At 42.0% G+C, this 16,923-nt stretch overlaps 1 protein-coding gene across 1 annotated transcript in view; it reads left to right on the top strand.

Moving 5' to 3' along the window:
• The window catches only part of Dcr-2 (Endoribonuclease Dcr-2), a 37,605-nt gene that overhangs the window by 2,078 nt on the left and 18,604 nt on the right, over positions 1-16,923 (top strand). Inside the window, exons 2-4 of the mRNA XM_080267675.1 lie at positions 6,424-6,570; positions 9,122-9,277; positions 12,501-15,596. Coding sequence (XP_080123801.1) covers positions 6,424-6,570; positions 9,122-9,277; positions 12,501-15,596 — 3,399 coding nt within the window. The remainder of the gene's footprint in view (positions 1-6,423; positions 6,571-9,121; positions 9,278-12,500; positions 15,597-16,923) is intronic.

The following is a 16,923-nucleotide window of genomic DNA, read 5'->3' as shown; positions in this document are numbered from 1 at the left end:
CATGTCACCTCTCTCTCTCTCCATTCCTCTAAGGAAGGCAAATCCAGCATTTCCAGCCTGTCATTTTACGACATCCGCCAGACTGGGGACCATCTTGGTTGCTGTTCTTTGTATTCTCTCAATCTTGTTTATATCTTTCTTTTTGTGTGGGGACCACAATACTGCTGCATATTCTAACCTGGGGTGGATCATGGCCACTGTCAATTTTTCATCATCTCCCCATCCATGAAGTGAAATGCTACTGTTATGTTAGTCAAGAGTTTATATATCTCTCTAACTGTCTTGTTAATGTGTTTTTCAGGTGACGAACTATCCTGGACCAGCACTCCCAAATCTTTCTCTTCTTTAGCATTTGTGATTGGTTCATTACCCATCAAATAATTCTGTGATGGCCTCTTGGTACTTTTACCCATTTCCAATATTTTACGTTTTTTTTGTGTTGAATTTCATTTCCCACATCCAGCTCCAATCATGTATCCTATCCAGATCCTCCTGCAGCATTTTGCAGTCCTCCTCAACCTCTACCTTCCTCAAGATCTTTGCATCATCAGCAAACAGACTTGCATAACTGTTCACTCTATCTACCATATCATTTACGTAAATCAGGAACATTACTGGCCCCGACACTGAGCCCTGTGGGACTCCACTTGTTACTTCCCTCCATCCAGACATCCTGTCCTTTAGTACTGTCCTCATTTGTTTGTCTCTCAGAAAGTCTCTCATCCACTCCAGAATGTTTTCTTTCAGTCCTCCTATATGCTTTAGTTTCTACATTAGTCTCGTATGGGATACCTTGTCGAAGGCCTTCTCCAAATCTAAACGCACACACTCCACCCAACCGTCTATCTCCTGCAGCACATCAGTCACTGGGTGTTGTTTTGATGTTCCTTGGTGTGTGTGGATGTGCTGCCATGTAGTGTAGTGGATGTTGTAGGGTTGTAGAGGCTGCAACAAGAATTTGGGTACCTCCCATGTCTAGGTGATCCTTGACTTGGAGGACTTTGGTTTCTTGATGTAGATGATCTGTGGGTGTAGTAGCTGTGCAGCCTGTGATTATTTTTAGGGCCTTGTTTTGTATGGTCTGTAGAGTGTTGTAGTGTGTTTTAGTGAGGTTAGGAGCCCAAGCAAGGCTTGCGTAATTCATCACTGAACGTATATATTGTTTGTATACTGTGGTGGTGGTTTTTTTCCAAATCTTGTATGAGCAAGTGACTTCAAGGCATTGAGGCTTGGTGTTATTTTATTTTTAATATTTTTGATGTGTTGTTTAAATGACATTGATGTATTGTATGTTATACCAAGGATTGTGTGTGTGTGTGTGTGTTTGTGTGGTAGGGGAGTGTTGTTTATGGTGAGATGTGGAATGTGACTGTGTCATGCTGTCCAGTTTGTGAGAAGGATCACTGTAGATTTGGCTGGGGCTATTTTGATCCTGTTTGTGGTGAACTACTTGTGTAGTGTGTTGAGGTAAGGTTGGAGGGTGTGTGCAGCTGTGTTTGTGTTTTGGTGTGTATGTGTGTTATATCATCTGCATAGGAAACTATGTGTATCCATGGTGTGTGGGGTGTGGGCATGTCATGCATGTATAGGTTAAAGAGTGTAGGGGACGAAACAGATCCTGGGGGGACGCCATTTGTGAAGTTTCTGATGTTCAAAGACTGACCAGCAAATGTTACATTTGCACATCTGCCCGCTAAGTAGTTTGCCAACCATCTTTTTGTGTTATTGTGCATGTTTGTGTTGAGTTTTGTTTGTGATGTTGTGGCAGGGGATGGCATCAAAAGCTTTGCTAATGTCTATTGTGATTAGGAGTGTTCTATTGTGATTAGGAGTCTCTGTGTAAGGTCTGTAAGAAAAGTGTTTGTGGAGTGTGGTGGCCTAAAGCCATGTTGTGATTGGGCTATGGGGGTGTGAGGTGTAACAAGTTGTAGTACCAATCATTCAGTGACTTTAGAGGGGGTGCAGAGGAGTGTGATGGGGTGGTGTGAGGAAGGTAATGTGGGGTCTTTGTTGGTCTTAGGGATAATGATGATAGTGCCATGCTTCCATATGTTGGGTATTATGTTGTGTGAGTAGTTGTAGTTAGTTTGATATGTTGGTGAGTGCTTGTATGCCTTGTGGTCCAGGGTGATTAAGGTGAATGCTGCTTATGTTGTCTGGTCCACAGGCTGATGAGTACTTAAGGTTGCTAATGATGTGCTTCATCTGGCTGTATGTGAAAGGTGTGTAGTCTGGGTCTGTGGGGAACTGTATCTTATGTCAGATCGTACATTGGTCGTTGCGATGGGGGTTTAGATGGCTGACATGTGAAAAGTGCTTGATGAGAGTGTTTGCTTGTTGTTTGAAGGTATGGTGTCTGTTGTTGCGATGGCAGCAGGTGATTGTGTAGTGTTGGTGTTGGAGAGTTTGATGCTGTTTAGTGTTTTGTAGAGTTTGATGGTGTTTGTTTTGTAGTCAGGTGTTTGGAGATAATTATTCCAGTTTAGTGTCTGCTGTTCTGATATTTTATTGTTTATTAGAGTGTTAAGTTCTTGTCTTTGTTGTATGGTGTCTTGTGTATGGGGTGTTGGCTGTTGAGGAGTGTTGCAGTGTGTCCCATTAACTGATGGGGCCTTGAATTTCTGGTGTGAAGTTGGGGTTGTGTCTCTTTCTGTTGCCTCTAGGGATGTGTCTTTTTGTCTGCGTTTTGTATAATTGTATTGAAAGTGTGTGCAGTGGTGTTGATGTTTGTGATGGATGTACTGTTTATTGTTTTGAAATGTTGTTCTGTTCCATTTGTGAAGGCCTCCCAGTTGACTCTTTTATAATTAGTGTATGTGTGTCTGTGGCCAGCTGGGATGAGTCTGGTTTTGATAGTGATGATGATTGGGAGGTGATCAGATCCAAGGGTTTTGATCACTCTCCAGGATGTAGTGGGGGTGAGGTTTGATGAGCAGAAGGTGATGTCTGGGGATGATGGGAGGAAGAGGGCTTGATGTGGGGTATGGGTGTGCTGATAAGATTATTCAGTATGAAAAGATGATCTGTCTGGGATTATAGTACCAGCCTTCTGTCTGTGTCAGGTTGTTGACATGCCAGGCCGACGCCTTGGCGTTGAAATCACCACCCAGGATGATGATGGGTATGTTAGTGATGTGATGTATTTGTGGAGAGTAATTGTGTGGTACTGTGGGGGACGACTGGGGGGGAATGTATGTGTTGGCGATTGTTATATGTAATTTGTTACCAGTGCATGTTTATTGTATTTCTGTTGTGGTGTCACGTGGGGGGAGAAGTGACTGTGTGTGCACTGGTGTCTGAAAAGTTGATGGATTTGTGTACCAGGATGATGAGTCCACCGCCAATCCCGTCAGCCCAGTCTTGTCGAATGGTGGTGAAATTGTGAAATGTTGGTGTTTTTTGTGTTCTGTGCAGTTTTGTTTCTTGTAAGGAGAAGTACGATGAGGTGGTTTTTGCCATGTGGAGAGAATGGAGAGCAAGAGACTAATGAAGAGAGTGTATGCGAGTGAGGTGAAGAGGGGGGGAGGGGGAGGATGAGGATGAGGTGGATGGAGTGGTGAGGTATGTGAGAGAGGGGGATGTGAGCTGGGAGCAAGGCAGTGAAGTGGCATTGGACAGAGCAACATGGAGGTGATTTGTTTATGGCCACCCCTTAAGGGATGAGAGTGTCTGGCAATAGGTAGATAGATAGATAATTTGGAACTTTTGAATAACACCTCATACATGCTAGGGCTGTCTCAGAGAGGACTGTTGTATTGGTAGTAACATGGGTATTTTTATGATATGTCAGTGGGTCCTGTGGTATATCAGTAAAGTCTTCTTTATGAAAATAAAATCCTTAAACTGTTCCCTTTCCCAGTTGGAATTTGAACCAGGGTCCATTAGGACTGCATGGCACCTAAATACTGATTCAGCCACTGCCTCCCCCTGGTACAGTATGTCCTCACACATTCTATCTGTCTATAGCCAGATGCCATAATCCCATAAGGGTGGCTGTTTGTCTTTGAGTTTATTGTTTTACATGGAAGTACACTAGCCCTCTGCCAACCCACTTACTGAAACGTAGAGAATACGTTTTGGTTGGTTATTTGGTTACCACCCAGCCTTGTGAAGGTTTCCTGGCCTACAGGAACCATTAGGCATGCCACTTATGTAAAACCAGTTGAAAAGGAGAGAAGAGTAATAAAAAGTGACAGAAAAAAATGGGAGATAGCTCGTAAGAAGGGAGAAGAGCAGACACAGAAAAAGGATGATAAAGGTGAAAGAAGAATTTGGCAGCACTACATCAAGTGAATGGATTATGGTCACCACCACCTACCACCACCTCACACAATCAGTGTATATTATTTTGAAGACAGAGTTTATTATGTGGACAAGTGTTACAGTAATGTACATGATATATAATACAAGATGCTTAATTGCATTTCAATACAAGATTCTTCATTGCTTTTCCTGTTCATGGTACTGTAGATATTTTTTTACATGATTTTCTCATAGTTATCATTGCTATTCTACTTTCCAAAATATTATATTTTCCTTAACCCTTTGTGAGCTGAGTGGGGTCCCTGTGGACCTCAGCATGTCTTTAAAATGATGCCATTAAGCCATTGCTTATTTCTACAACCTGCCCATCCCTGACTTTTATTGTAGATGGTTGTTGTATATATGCACATAATTTTTATGCAAAAAAGCTTGCAGCATTTAGGAGTGGCAGTGTGAAAAATGTGTGTGGGGTCTACTGGGACCCCCATCACTTTTTTTTTTTTTTTTTTTTTTTTTTTTTTTTTACATGAGACTACCAAAATCAGTATTTTATAACAGATTTTTATTGACAGATAATGACCAGCCTGTTTTTTTTTTTTATTTTTTTTTTTTTTATTTTTTTTTTTTTTATAATAAGATACTGATTGTCAGTAAATTATCGGATGCTGATGAATACGATGTGGTTGAACAATCTGACAGAAACATTCTGCTGTATTATCATTATTAACATTGTAGAAGTCACTATTCTTTGTGAGAAAGGTACTATCATTTAGTTGTTTGCCCATGATAAAAAATAAGTTTTCTTTATAGTTGTGTGAAACTGAAAGTAAAAATTTTTGTGTGTAATTTGAACATTATAAGGATAGTTTTAACGTATGATTATGTATCACACTTTATACCAGAGCTTGTTATTATGTAAAGACACTATCCTGTGAGTACTGACAGTCAAACACTCAAATAAGTGTAGGTTCAGTGCATCCATACTGAAACTCATGAATTTCTGATAAATGTAAATAATTTTCTTAGAATACAGAAAAGGGGGGGGGGGGACACTGGTGGGTTGGCTGCACGTGTCGTGTCCTGGGCAACGTACGCACAAACTTTAAATGATGTAGCTTTATGCAAATGGCAGAAATTCACCAAAAAGTTGTAGGGTCCGGTAGGACCCCGTCAGCCTCCCATGTAATTTGGAAAGGCTCAGCTCACAAAGGGTTAAAGTCATTAGACCCAAGTATTTTGAATTTGAGAGTTTTTACTACTTTGTACAGAATGTTACATCCGTCGAGTTATATACCGGTACTATACTAGCAAGCCTAACCTACATCATGCTGTCCTAACCCAAGTCATTAGTTCAGCATTGTTCTGAATAATTGCAGTATCAAATAATTACAGTCTTTTAAACCCTTTTAGTCTGGGAACATCTATTTTAGACCTTTTATGCTTGGTGTGAATGTAGATGTGATAGAAAGCCATAGGAGAAATACATTGAGGTGGTTTGGCCATGTGGAGAGGATGGAGAGCAAGAGACTATCAAGGAGATTGTAGGTGAGTGAGGTGGAAGAGAGGGGGAGGGGGAGGCTGAGAATGAGATGGCGGGATGAAGTGAAGAGGTATATGAGAGAGGGGGGTGTGAGCTTGGAGCAAGGCAGTGAAGTGGCATTGGACAGTGCGATGTGGAGGCAAGTTTGTTTGTGGCCACCCTGTATGGGATTGAGGCATCAGGCAATCTTTAGATAGAAAGGTAGACATCCTTTATGATTTTTTTTTTACTGCTGTTTAGATAGAAAGGTAGACATCCTTTATGATTTTTTTTTTACTGCTGTTTAGATAGAAAGGTAGACATCCTTTATGATTTTTTTTTTACTGCTGCCAGACAGGTTTATTTAACTTAAGAAAGAACTCTTTTACTAAAGGGGTTTATTAGGATTGTACAATACCTCACCCTGCAAGTTTATAAAGTTTATCCTAAGCAGAATAAAATTAGGATGTTTGTATGCCCAATGGGTTTATCATGTTCTTCACTGTGTTCTTTTTAAGTACAGCAGGCATAAAGTTGCCACGTGAAAGCAGCACAACACACCTAAGTATTGCTTTAAAACATGGAGTTTGTCTTTCTTTTGAGTTTTTACATTTTACACTACAAGGTTTTATTTTAAACAGGAGGAGTCAAGTGCAGAATTCACCCCCAGATCCTACCAACTGGAACTGTTTGAGCATGCAAAGAAGCAGAACTCCATCCTAGTTCTGGGCACTGGCTCAGGCAAGACTTTCATCTCCATCCTTCTCATCAGAGAGTTTGCTCATCAGGTAAGGTTTTTATCTATCTATCTATCTATCTATCTATAGCCCGACGCCCTAATCCCGCAAAGGGTGGCCGCAGACAAAACGCCTCCAAGTCATTCTGTCACCCACCATTTGACTCCCCTCCCCCCAACTCACCCCCACCTCCCTCATATACCTCTCAACTCCATCCCTCCACCTCATCCTCGGTCTACCCCTCCCTCTCCCTCCCTCCACCTCACCTACATACACCCTCTTAGTCAGTCTTTCATTCTCCATTCTCTCCACAGTCTGGAAAAACAAAGATGTGTTACTCACCTATAGTTCTCATTTTCCTTTCCTTGCTCATCCTTGAAGCTGAGAGAGGTAATGATAAGTTTTTCTGCCCATAGCCTACTGTATCATATTTATAAAGGCTCCAGTATGCTTGTATGCTTTGGCTTTGGTCATCCAGTGCAGCTTTCCACGCTGCTCGATATCTGGCAGCCTCCCTGTTCAGTCCCATTTTGCTGAGATCACACTCTGTGACCTTGTCCCAGGTCTTTTTCGGTCTGCCCCTTACAACTGTATCTCAATGTTCACACCTCTTCTCTTCTGCAACCACATGTCATTTTTCATCTTCTTACCTTGGCCCAACTATCTTAATCTACCCCTCCACATCGCAACACTAATACATTTGAAACCCATCCCAGAGATGGAATGGGGGCACATGGGTTTAGGGTAAATGTGACTAGCAAATAACAATAATAAATAAAAGTAAGTAGGTATGCTGTTTTATTTAAATATCCCAATATTTTTCTGTGCTTCCCAAAATTATATGCAAATGGTATGCGCTTGCGCTTTGTGACATTGCGCAAACTAAATATTTGTCAGATTGCGCATTTGCGCTTGCGCAAGGTAGTGAACTGTGGATTGCGCTTTGCACTTGCACAAGGTGTCTCTTCATTTGCGCTGCCCACCACTGCTAAAATCCCTTCCATTAATTATTAGTGAACAGTATGTTAATTCTGCAATAACATAATCATTAGTTATTATACCAGTTTTCTAGGCATGATTTACTAAGAAAAATATTGCAGAACAGTTACTAAAATACATTAAACGAGAAGTGGTGCAATAGCATCCATCACGCAATGTTACACATCTCGCTGCATGTTTCTTTTTAAATATCTATCACGTAGGTTTCGAACAGGTTAATGCTGCATCTGGCAAGTGCTGAAGTAAATGTACCTAATGTTACGTATGAAACAAGTACTACAGGTATATACTGTAATTTTCATAACTGAAAACATGGGAAGACAAAACCATCTACGAAAATCATGGGTGCTGAATGAGCCAAACTCGCGGTGTGTGAGGTTGGTGCAGACGATCTTAAATCGATCTGTACTTCTGTTTTACGTTCAACTGGCTTTATATTACTTTTGTATATAGGTACAAGAATGTAAATTTTTCCATCCATCCATCATCCAATCCTACATTGCCCCATGAAGAGCGTAGGAGCCTGGGGCTAAGCAGTTGGTCGTGACATTTAAGATGAGAGTGACTATCCTCACTCATCCCTGAGTAGCATTACATGAACAATAAACCCCAACCATCCCTTGGATATAAACCTTCACTGGCTCAATCCAATTGGAGCGCAGTAATTACCCACTAAACCGCCAGGCGCCAAAATTTGGTTATATGGTTACCACCCAGCGTAATAAATGGTTTCCTGGTGTACAGGAAACCATTTGACTTGTCACTTAGTGTAGAGTCACCCACGGGCTGAAGGAAGAGGAATCCCCCCCAAAAAAAAAAAAAAAAAAAAAAAAAAAAAAAGTTGCTCAAATGGGAAGGTAATGTTGATCACCTTTTCGTATTTGGAAGGGCATCATTCATCATGGATTTGTTCCATGTGGTCAGACAGTCAACACTAGGTTGTCCTGAAGCATTTGAGGGAGGTGGTATGAAGGAAGAGGCCTGAGGCATAGACAAACATAACCTGGATGCTGCATCATGAAAAATGCGCTTGCTCGCGCATCGCTCCTTATCCATGACTTTTTAGTGAAGCTTGATACAATTATCATCCCCTAGCAACCCTACTCTCCGGATTTGGCCCCTACAGACCCCCCCCCCCTCCCCCCAAGTTGAAATCCACCCTGAAAGGTCAGAAGAAAATTTGGTAAGTACACTAAACACACATTCACTCAAATGCTTGTACCTCAATGACTAAGTGACGTGGCGTGATGCGGCTAGTGTTAGACTAAAGCTCAAAGTCACCGCTACACAGTGCTCCAGTCACAATCACACCGCTGGCTAGTTAGTGTGCTATTTTAAAAGTTTGGTTTCTTTTTGGACTGACCTCATATATTGGTGAGAGAAAAAGAAGCGTGTAACTTAGAAAAGTACGCAAGGATGAATTAGCCTGGAGGTGGATCTGTCAAGGGCATCCCTTGTCTAAGGGTTCCCAGCAGTACGTAAGACATCACAGATGATGAATTTCTCTATTTCAGCCTGGAGGTGGATCTGTCAAGGGCATCCCTTGTCTAAGGGTTCCCAGCAGTACGTAAGACATCACAGATGATGAATTTCTCTATTTCAGATCCGAGGATCTGTAGCAGAAGGGAAGCGGACAGTGTTTGTTGTGAACACTGTTCCTCTTGTCTACCAGCAAGCTGAGGCAATAGAGAGACACACGGCTCTTAAGGTGGGCAAGTATGAAGGCTCCATGAATGTGGACTTTTGGAGTGATGAGAAAGTAAGTATTATTATTATTATTATTTTTTTGTAATATATATATAAACCCATGTTTAAATATACAATTATTCATGCATGTGTGTTGTCCACTGACCACCAACAATTTAAACAACTTTGTATTCATGCATGCATCCAGAGTTAGTGTTCATAGTACAGCAAGATGTTGTAACATTTGTGCAGGGGCATTGTGGCAACTGATTACAGATAAATGAGAGGAAAGGGGTGGCTTTTTCCAAGTGGCCAGTAGAAAGCAGCCCTTTCATAATGGTTTCCCTTTATAGCTACTGAAGGTACAATACTCTTGTTATAAGGAACCTCTTTTATATATAATTACACATAGGGTGTCCAAAAAGTTACTGTGCTGTGAGAAATTTGTAATGACCCAACACATCTAACAGATAACTCCCGCCACCCTTCAGAATGTGTTCGACAGTATGCAGCATCATGTGCGAACATGTCTTCAGGCCTCTGTGGGACATTTCCAGCATTTGCTGGAACATATTCTGAAGGGTGGTGGGAGTTATTTGTTCGATGTGTTGGGTCATTACAAATTTCTCACTGCAGAGTAACTTTTCAGACACCCTGTATATATTTTGCCACCTAGTGGTTTAGTGGGTAATTACGGCCCTCCAATCGGATTGAGCCGATGAAGGTTTATATCCAAGGGATGGTTGGGGTTTATTGCTTACCTAATGCCACTTGGGGATGAGTGAGGCTGGTCACTGATTTCCCCCCGATTTACAGTAGCAGCTGCCAGTAAAAACTTGCCTAGCCCCAGGCTCCTATGCTGCTCATGGGGAAAAGTAGGATTGGATGGTGGATGTATATATATATATATATACATACATACTGTATATATTGTACTCTGAAGTCCTCAGTAAAATGCCTAATATATTTATGTTACTAGCTGTGAAATTACTGTGATTTCCCCCCGATTTACAGTAGCAGCTGCCAGTAAAAATTTGTGGTATTTTAGAATTCATCCTATACAGTACTTACAGGAATTACCTGTACAGTCATTACTCGTTTTACGATGGGGTTATGTCAGGTCATACCTTACTGTATACCGATTTTATTGTAAATCAGTAGATTGAAACCCATTATAAAAGGGGGGCTACGTCAACTCAGCTTCCCAAAGTTACCTAACCAAGACTGAACCCTAAATGACAACCCACCTTCATTCCTTCCTGTGTTTGTCCAAGTCGTCTCCAAGTCGTCCCCTCCGAGGCTGGGGGACAGCCTGTGCTTACATGCACTAGTGGTCAGCCTCTGAGTCAGACGGGAACAGGGGTAGGAGAAGCCGGCCCATGCCTGCACCAGCCTTAGCACTGGGACCCATACCTGCACCAACCATAGCACTGAGGCCTACACTGGCACTGACCTTTCCACTGGGCACACATCTCCACAGTACAGTAATCCCTTAATTCACGTGACCTATTTTCACGTGATTTCGGTTATCCACAAATTTTTTGTACAATAATTAAAACATAAAATTATAGTACTCAATAATTTTAATATATGAGAGAAATAAATAAAATATAAAAATGCCTACCTGCTGCCAGCGTGCATACATGTGTGTTTGTGGGTGGGAGATCAGTCTGCCACGCACCACACAGTCAGTTTGAATTTGAAGGTCGAACCATGCGTGACTGGCGAATCATTATTTGTGGCTTATTTTTCTGCCTTCCAATGATTGCTTGCCTTGTGTGTCAACATGGGGCCTAAGCGTGGTGCTAGTGATGCATGTGGTAACACACCAAAGTGGGCTCGTAAAGTGATGCCGCTGACAGAAAGTTGAAATGTTGGACAAACTCAGGGAAGGAATGTCGGCGACAGTTCGCTGTCAGGACGATTCACCGTCATTTATTTACACACCAATATATTTAGCAAGTACAGTACACTAGTTTTTTACTTATATGAGGTATAAAATCCTGCTGAAAATTAGTTATTGAAGTATTAATTAATCACTAATAAGTATATTTATAGAATGACGGGGAATCGTCCAGGGTGCGAATTGTCCTGACGGGGAATCGTCCATGTTTTGTCGGTGAATTGACTTTATGGGGAATTGTCTCAGAACCGTATGTTTGGGGTGAATGAGTCAATTGTTCGTACAATAAAGAAGGCAGAACGTAGCATACGGGAGGCAGTGATGGCTAGTGCACCAGACTGTGCTAATGAGTCTCCACCTATGCCTGTGCTTGTCAGTTTTCAGTAAGTGGTAGGGATTACTGTACAGTACTGTAGTACGATGGTTGGCTGAGAGGTGACGATAACAGGGGGGCACACATGAACAAGTTGAAAAGACAGGGCTTTGAAGAGGACCTGAACCATAACAATGAGCTGCAAGCCAGGGCTGCCACCTTGCCTGAGACAAGCGATGGTTACATTGCGTGTGCCTGGTGCTTCCTGATGGCAAAATCGTTAGCAGGAAATTTATCGTAAATTGGATTGTGGGGTTGAACTTTTCTGTTATCGTTGTAGCGAAATATTGTAAACCGAAACATCGTAAAACGAGTAATGACTGTGCTTAACCCCTTATGGGCGGGCAACTTATCGATTATACCACCATGTGGGGCGGCATATTTTCGGAAAAATAAAGTATCAAGGAATAAGCCTGAACGTGCATAAATCGATGAAAATGGATGAAAAACAAAGGCAAGAGGTGTTACATGCATGGTAATACATTTCTGCTGGCTGTGGGAGGAGGAGGGGAGGAGTGAGGGAGGAGAGCGGGCAGGCAGCTTATCACCAGGCACACCTGGGGCGAGGCTAGCAAACTATTCACTCATTTGCTTTTTCTTCACCACTGAACACTGTATTCATCATTTATGCTTTGTTTACACTATTCATTGTCTTCAAAATCTTATGTATGTGTTTTCTATTTTACTTGAACACTTATAACAATACAACTTACATACATATATTCTGTTTTTCTTGAACAAATATAACACTGCAATTTATAATACATATATATATATTCTATTTTACTTGTTTCAAGGCTTAGGAGAGTAGAAGGAAGGACAATAGGTGACAAGGATGCCTCATCACCCAATTTCACCGATAAATTAGGACTGAAAATGGCTGGACGTCACATAACATCACCCTCCTCCTCACGCACAGACGTTACGTAACGTCGCCCGCCTGTTAGGGGTTAATTAATGCTCTTTTGGTAGATACAGTTGCCGACTTTGCTAATTCAGTTATCTGTTTTCATCTTCCAGTGGCAAGAAGAAATAGAGAAACATGAAGTGCTGGTGATGGTTGCACAGATCTTCCTTGATATTGTTCTTCACGCCCGGCTAAGGATGTCTTCAGTGAACCTTCTCATCATTGATGAATGCCACCACACATCTGGCAACCACCCCATGCGTGAGGTGATGCGGCAGTATGAATCCCTAAAGAGCGAGTCCCCAGAGCGCTGCCCCAAGATCCTCGGCCTCACTGCATGTGTTATCCACAAGAAGTGCAAACCCAGAGATGTGATGTCGTACATGAAGAAATTAGAAGCGGCCATGGATAGCGCTCTTGTGACCTCCATTTATACTGATGAAGTCATAAAGTACAGCACTGGTCCTAAGGAGGTTATTGTGTCTTTTTCACCTGAGAATATGACAGCGTATCAGAGCATGATACAAGCCCAGCTGCATGGGGTGAGACATGAGATTGAAGAGATGTCTAATATTGATAAGAAGTTCAAAAAGGTTGTGAAAAAGAAGCTGAATAATATTAACACAATCATGATTGAACTTGGGGACTGGTGTGTTGCTCGAGCCATCAAGTTTGAGATGGAGAATTTTGAAGAATCAGAGGAGATGGAAGATGTCCCAGACATTAGAGAGTTGATGGGTCTCCTTCGCAGTAGACTGCAGCATATTTATGAATATTGTGTGGAGCAAGAATTGGTAATGACCAATCCAATTTACCACATCTCAAACAAGGTCAAGAGGCTGATTGATATTTTGCGCGCATGTAAGAGAGAAGTCTATGGTTTGATCTTTGTACAAATGAGAAACACTGCCAAGATCCTGTATGATCTTCTCAGAGTAATTGCTGAAACAAATTCTGACTTGGGATTCATTAAAGCTTTGTATGTTATTGGCTCTAATACCAGATCTGCTGTAGACATCAATCTAGCCAAACTAGAACAGCGAAAACAAGCAATAACTCTGTCAAAGTTCCGCAGTGGTGAGTGCAACTTCATAGTTTCAACAAGTGTTTTGGAAGAGGGTGTTGATATCAGGAAATGCAACATTGTGATTCGTTTTTCTGTACCCCCAAACTACCGTTCATATGTACAGTCAAGAGGAAGAGCACGAGCATTGCCCTCCAGGTATGTCCTCATGGTGGTTGAAGGTGGGATAAATGAACTGAGCGATGATATAGCTAGGTACAAACAAATTGAAGCTTCTCTTAATGTACTGTGCCATGATCGCCAAGTACCCTCACAGTTGGATGTCAGTCGTCATTATGCCGAAGACCTGCACATTCCTCCTTATGAGCCTTACGGATGTGATGGTCCTAAAATCACAATGAACTCAGCAATATCACTCATCAATGTGTATTGTGGACATTTACCTCAGGACAAATTCACAGAACTAGCACCTGAGGTAGTGTTTGAAAATGCCAGCAATGTTACGAGTTTTGGGATCAAGTTGGAGGATGGAGTAAGGGCAGGTATCAGGTTGCCAATTAATGCCCCACTGAAGGAGATGATTTTTGGTGATTGGATGGAGAATAAAGATCTTGCCAAAAAGAGTGCAGCCATATGCATGTGTCGCAGACTGCATGAGATGGGGGAGCTGAACAAACACCTGCGACCAAGAGATCACAAAGATGAAGTTCTTGTGGATGGCCTGGTAGAATTTCCTGACGAACCAGAGGTGCCAGGAGCACCAGCCCCGGGAACAAAGAAGCGTCGGCAGATATATGATCGTGAGGTGTCTGAGGCCTTCACCTACCAGCATCAAGGGCACTTCTATCTTTACTCCTGCACCATCAGGCCTCAAGGATCCAACACCTCAGATATAAAAGTTGATTCAAGCTTGTCTGATGTATCACTTGGAATACTGTGTATGAGGAATCTAGTTCATTTTCCATTTCCTCTGTATTTTTCAAAATGGGGTGAAATTGTTGTCGAACTTCGGTTTTTGAAGACGTTAACCAGTATCAGTGATGAGGTCATTAGAAATATTGAGCACTTCCACAAGCTTGTGTATAAACACTTGCTTCACATAAACCCATCAATGTTTGAGTTTAGTTCACAGATTTCTGGTGTTTTCATAGTTCCACTGACAAAATCAGGTTGTTTTCATGACAGCCTTCTCAAAAAACTTCAACCATTTTCATCGCTGACACCCAAAGTGACGCGACCGTCATATGAAGTGTTCCAGTTCGAGAGATCTGCTTATGAAGACAGCATTATATATCCCTTGTATGCCCCAGGTGAAGTGTATTATACTATTGATATCCGGGAAAACCAAACTCCAGTTACCAAGTTCCCTGACAACACCAGGGGGTATGACACTTATGAAGACTACTACTGGCTTCGTTATAATTGGAAGATCACTAATAAAACTCAGCCACTGCTGGTTGCAAAGCATATGGTCAAGGAACTGAACTATTTAAAGAAAGCAAAGAGAAAGGATGTGAAGCTTTCTCGTGAGCCTCCACAGTTAATACCAGAGCTATGTGGATTGATGCCTTTGAAAGCATCCTTCTGGTGGCAGCTCATGTGTGTTCCATCAATAATGCATCGTTTGAATAGCTTCAGTGTGGCTCACCAGTTGGGCAGTGTTTTGAATTGCTCGTTCTCAGAGACAGAGCGAGAGCTTGCAGCAGTTGACTTTAACTGGACAGAAGAGTATATTGGACAACCCACAGATGATCTCAGTGAAAATTTATCAGTTTCTCTAATGAGCGACAGGGATGACTGTGTCCATCCCATGATGCTGGTCCAGGCATTAACTTTGAGGCAAGCTAATGATAACTTTGACTTGGAGAGACTGGAAATTTTAGGTGACTCTTTCCTGAAGTACATCATTGCTGAGCATCTGTACTTGAAGTTTAGTCAGGAACACGAGGGGCAGCTGTCCATGCGTCGAGTCAAGCTGGTGTGTAACAAGACACTGTATGCCCTGGCAAAGATGAGAGCCATTCCTGAGAAGATCTTGTCCATCAACCTGTATCCACGTGGAAATTCATTCCTACCTGGGTTTGAGGTCAAACACAATGTCGCAGCTGTGCTACGAAATATGAATACTCCACATGATATATGGCCAGAACTCTCCAGTTTTGGCTCTGCAGACAATATTAGAAATGTAAGTACTGTACCATACTTTTACTATTTAATGCCTTCACTTTGATAAATTTCTTATTCTTGCTACTGCCAGACAAATTTATTAAGGTTAGGAGATACTTTTTGCAGTGCCAGGAAATGTGACAGTCACAGAGGTGAAGAACACCGTGAAGTGGCTGAAAAATGGGAAGGCAGCTGGGGTTGATCAGGTGTATGCAGAGATAATTAAGTGTGGTGGAGAGAGTGGAATGAAGTGCTTGTTGGAGATATGTAAGAAGGCATGGATGAGTGAAACTGTGCCAGCAGAGTGAAAAAGGCTGTGATTGTACTCCATCTATCCATCCATTATCCAATCCTACGTTGCCCCATGAGGAACTTAGGAGCCCGGGGCTAGGCAAGTTCCTGACATTAAGATGAGAGTGACAAGCCTCACTCATCCCTGAGTGGCATTATGTGAACAGTAACCCCAACCATGCCTTGGATTTAAACTTTCACTGGCTCAATCCGATTGGGGCGCTGCGATTACCCTTTAAACCACCAGGCGCCATAATTTGGTTATATGGTTACCACCCAGCATAGTAAACGGTTTCCTGGTGTACAGGAAACCTTTTGGCTTGTCACTCAGTGTGGAGTCACCCGTGGGCAGAAGGAACAGGAAAGAATGAAGGAAAGAAAGACAGTAGAGGGAGGGTAAAGTCATCCATAAGCAGAAGGACGAGGAAAGAATGAAGTAAAGAAAGACAGAAGAGGAAGGAAGGATAGGAGGGATGAGTGGAAAGGACAGAGACCTGAGAGCAGCACTACATCGAGTGAGTGGATGGTAGGTGTCCCCACCTACCATTACAAAATCATAAAATCAAGTAATGCATGGAAAGTACCATAAGAAACATTTGATTTACCATAACTAATGTGACTGTGTGCTGCATGAGTGTTTATTGTGCCCTATTCGAGTGTTAATAGTGCCTTTAACCAATATAATATATATATAAAAAAAAAATGAATTTGAAAATACGTAAACTTAGCATGGGACCTCAACTTCCCACCATCATAGTTACTCATCCCTGCCCCGGAGGGGCTCGGGGATTGGTATGTTTTCTCTCAGTTTGTCTGTCTGTCAGTCTGTCTGTCTGTTAATAACTTTACACGAAAACCACTGGTGCGTTTTTGACTAAAATTACAGGGATGGTGGGCTATGACCTTCTGATCACCTGATTAAATTTGGGGCCTAACTGTGCTTAGGCCCAGGCTTTAGGCTCAAAAAAAAAAAAAAAAAAAACTTTCAGATTTATCATATCAACATGAAACCAAAACTTAAAGGTGCATCTTTCAAATCTGCATCCTATAACATG

Source organism: Coenobita brevimanus, chromosome 24 (assembly GCF_032717465.1).
Source record: "Coenobita brevimanus isolate Jiangsu-jjx chromosome 24, ASM3271746v2, whole genome shotgun sequence".
Classification (NCBI taxonomy): Eukaryota; Metazoa; Arthropoda; class Malacostraca; order Decapoda; family Coenobitidae; genus Coenobita; species Coenobita brevimanus.
This window is presented reverse-complemented; position numbering and strand designations above follow the sequence as displayed.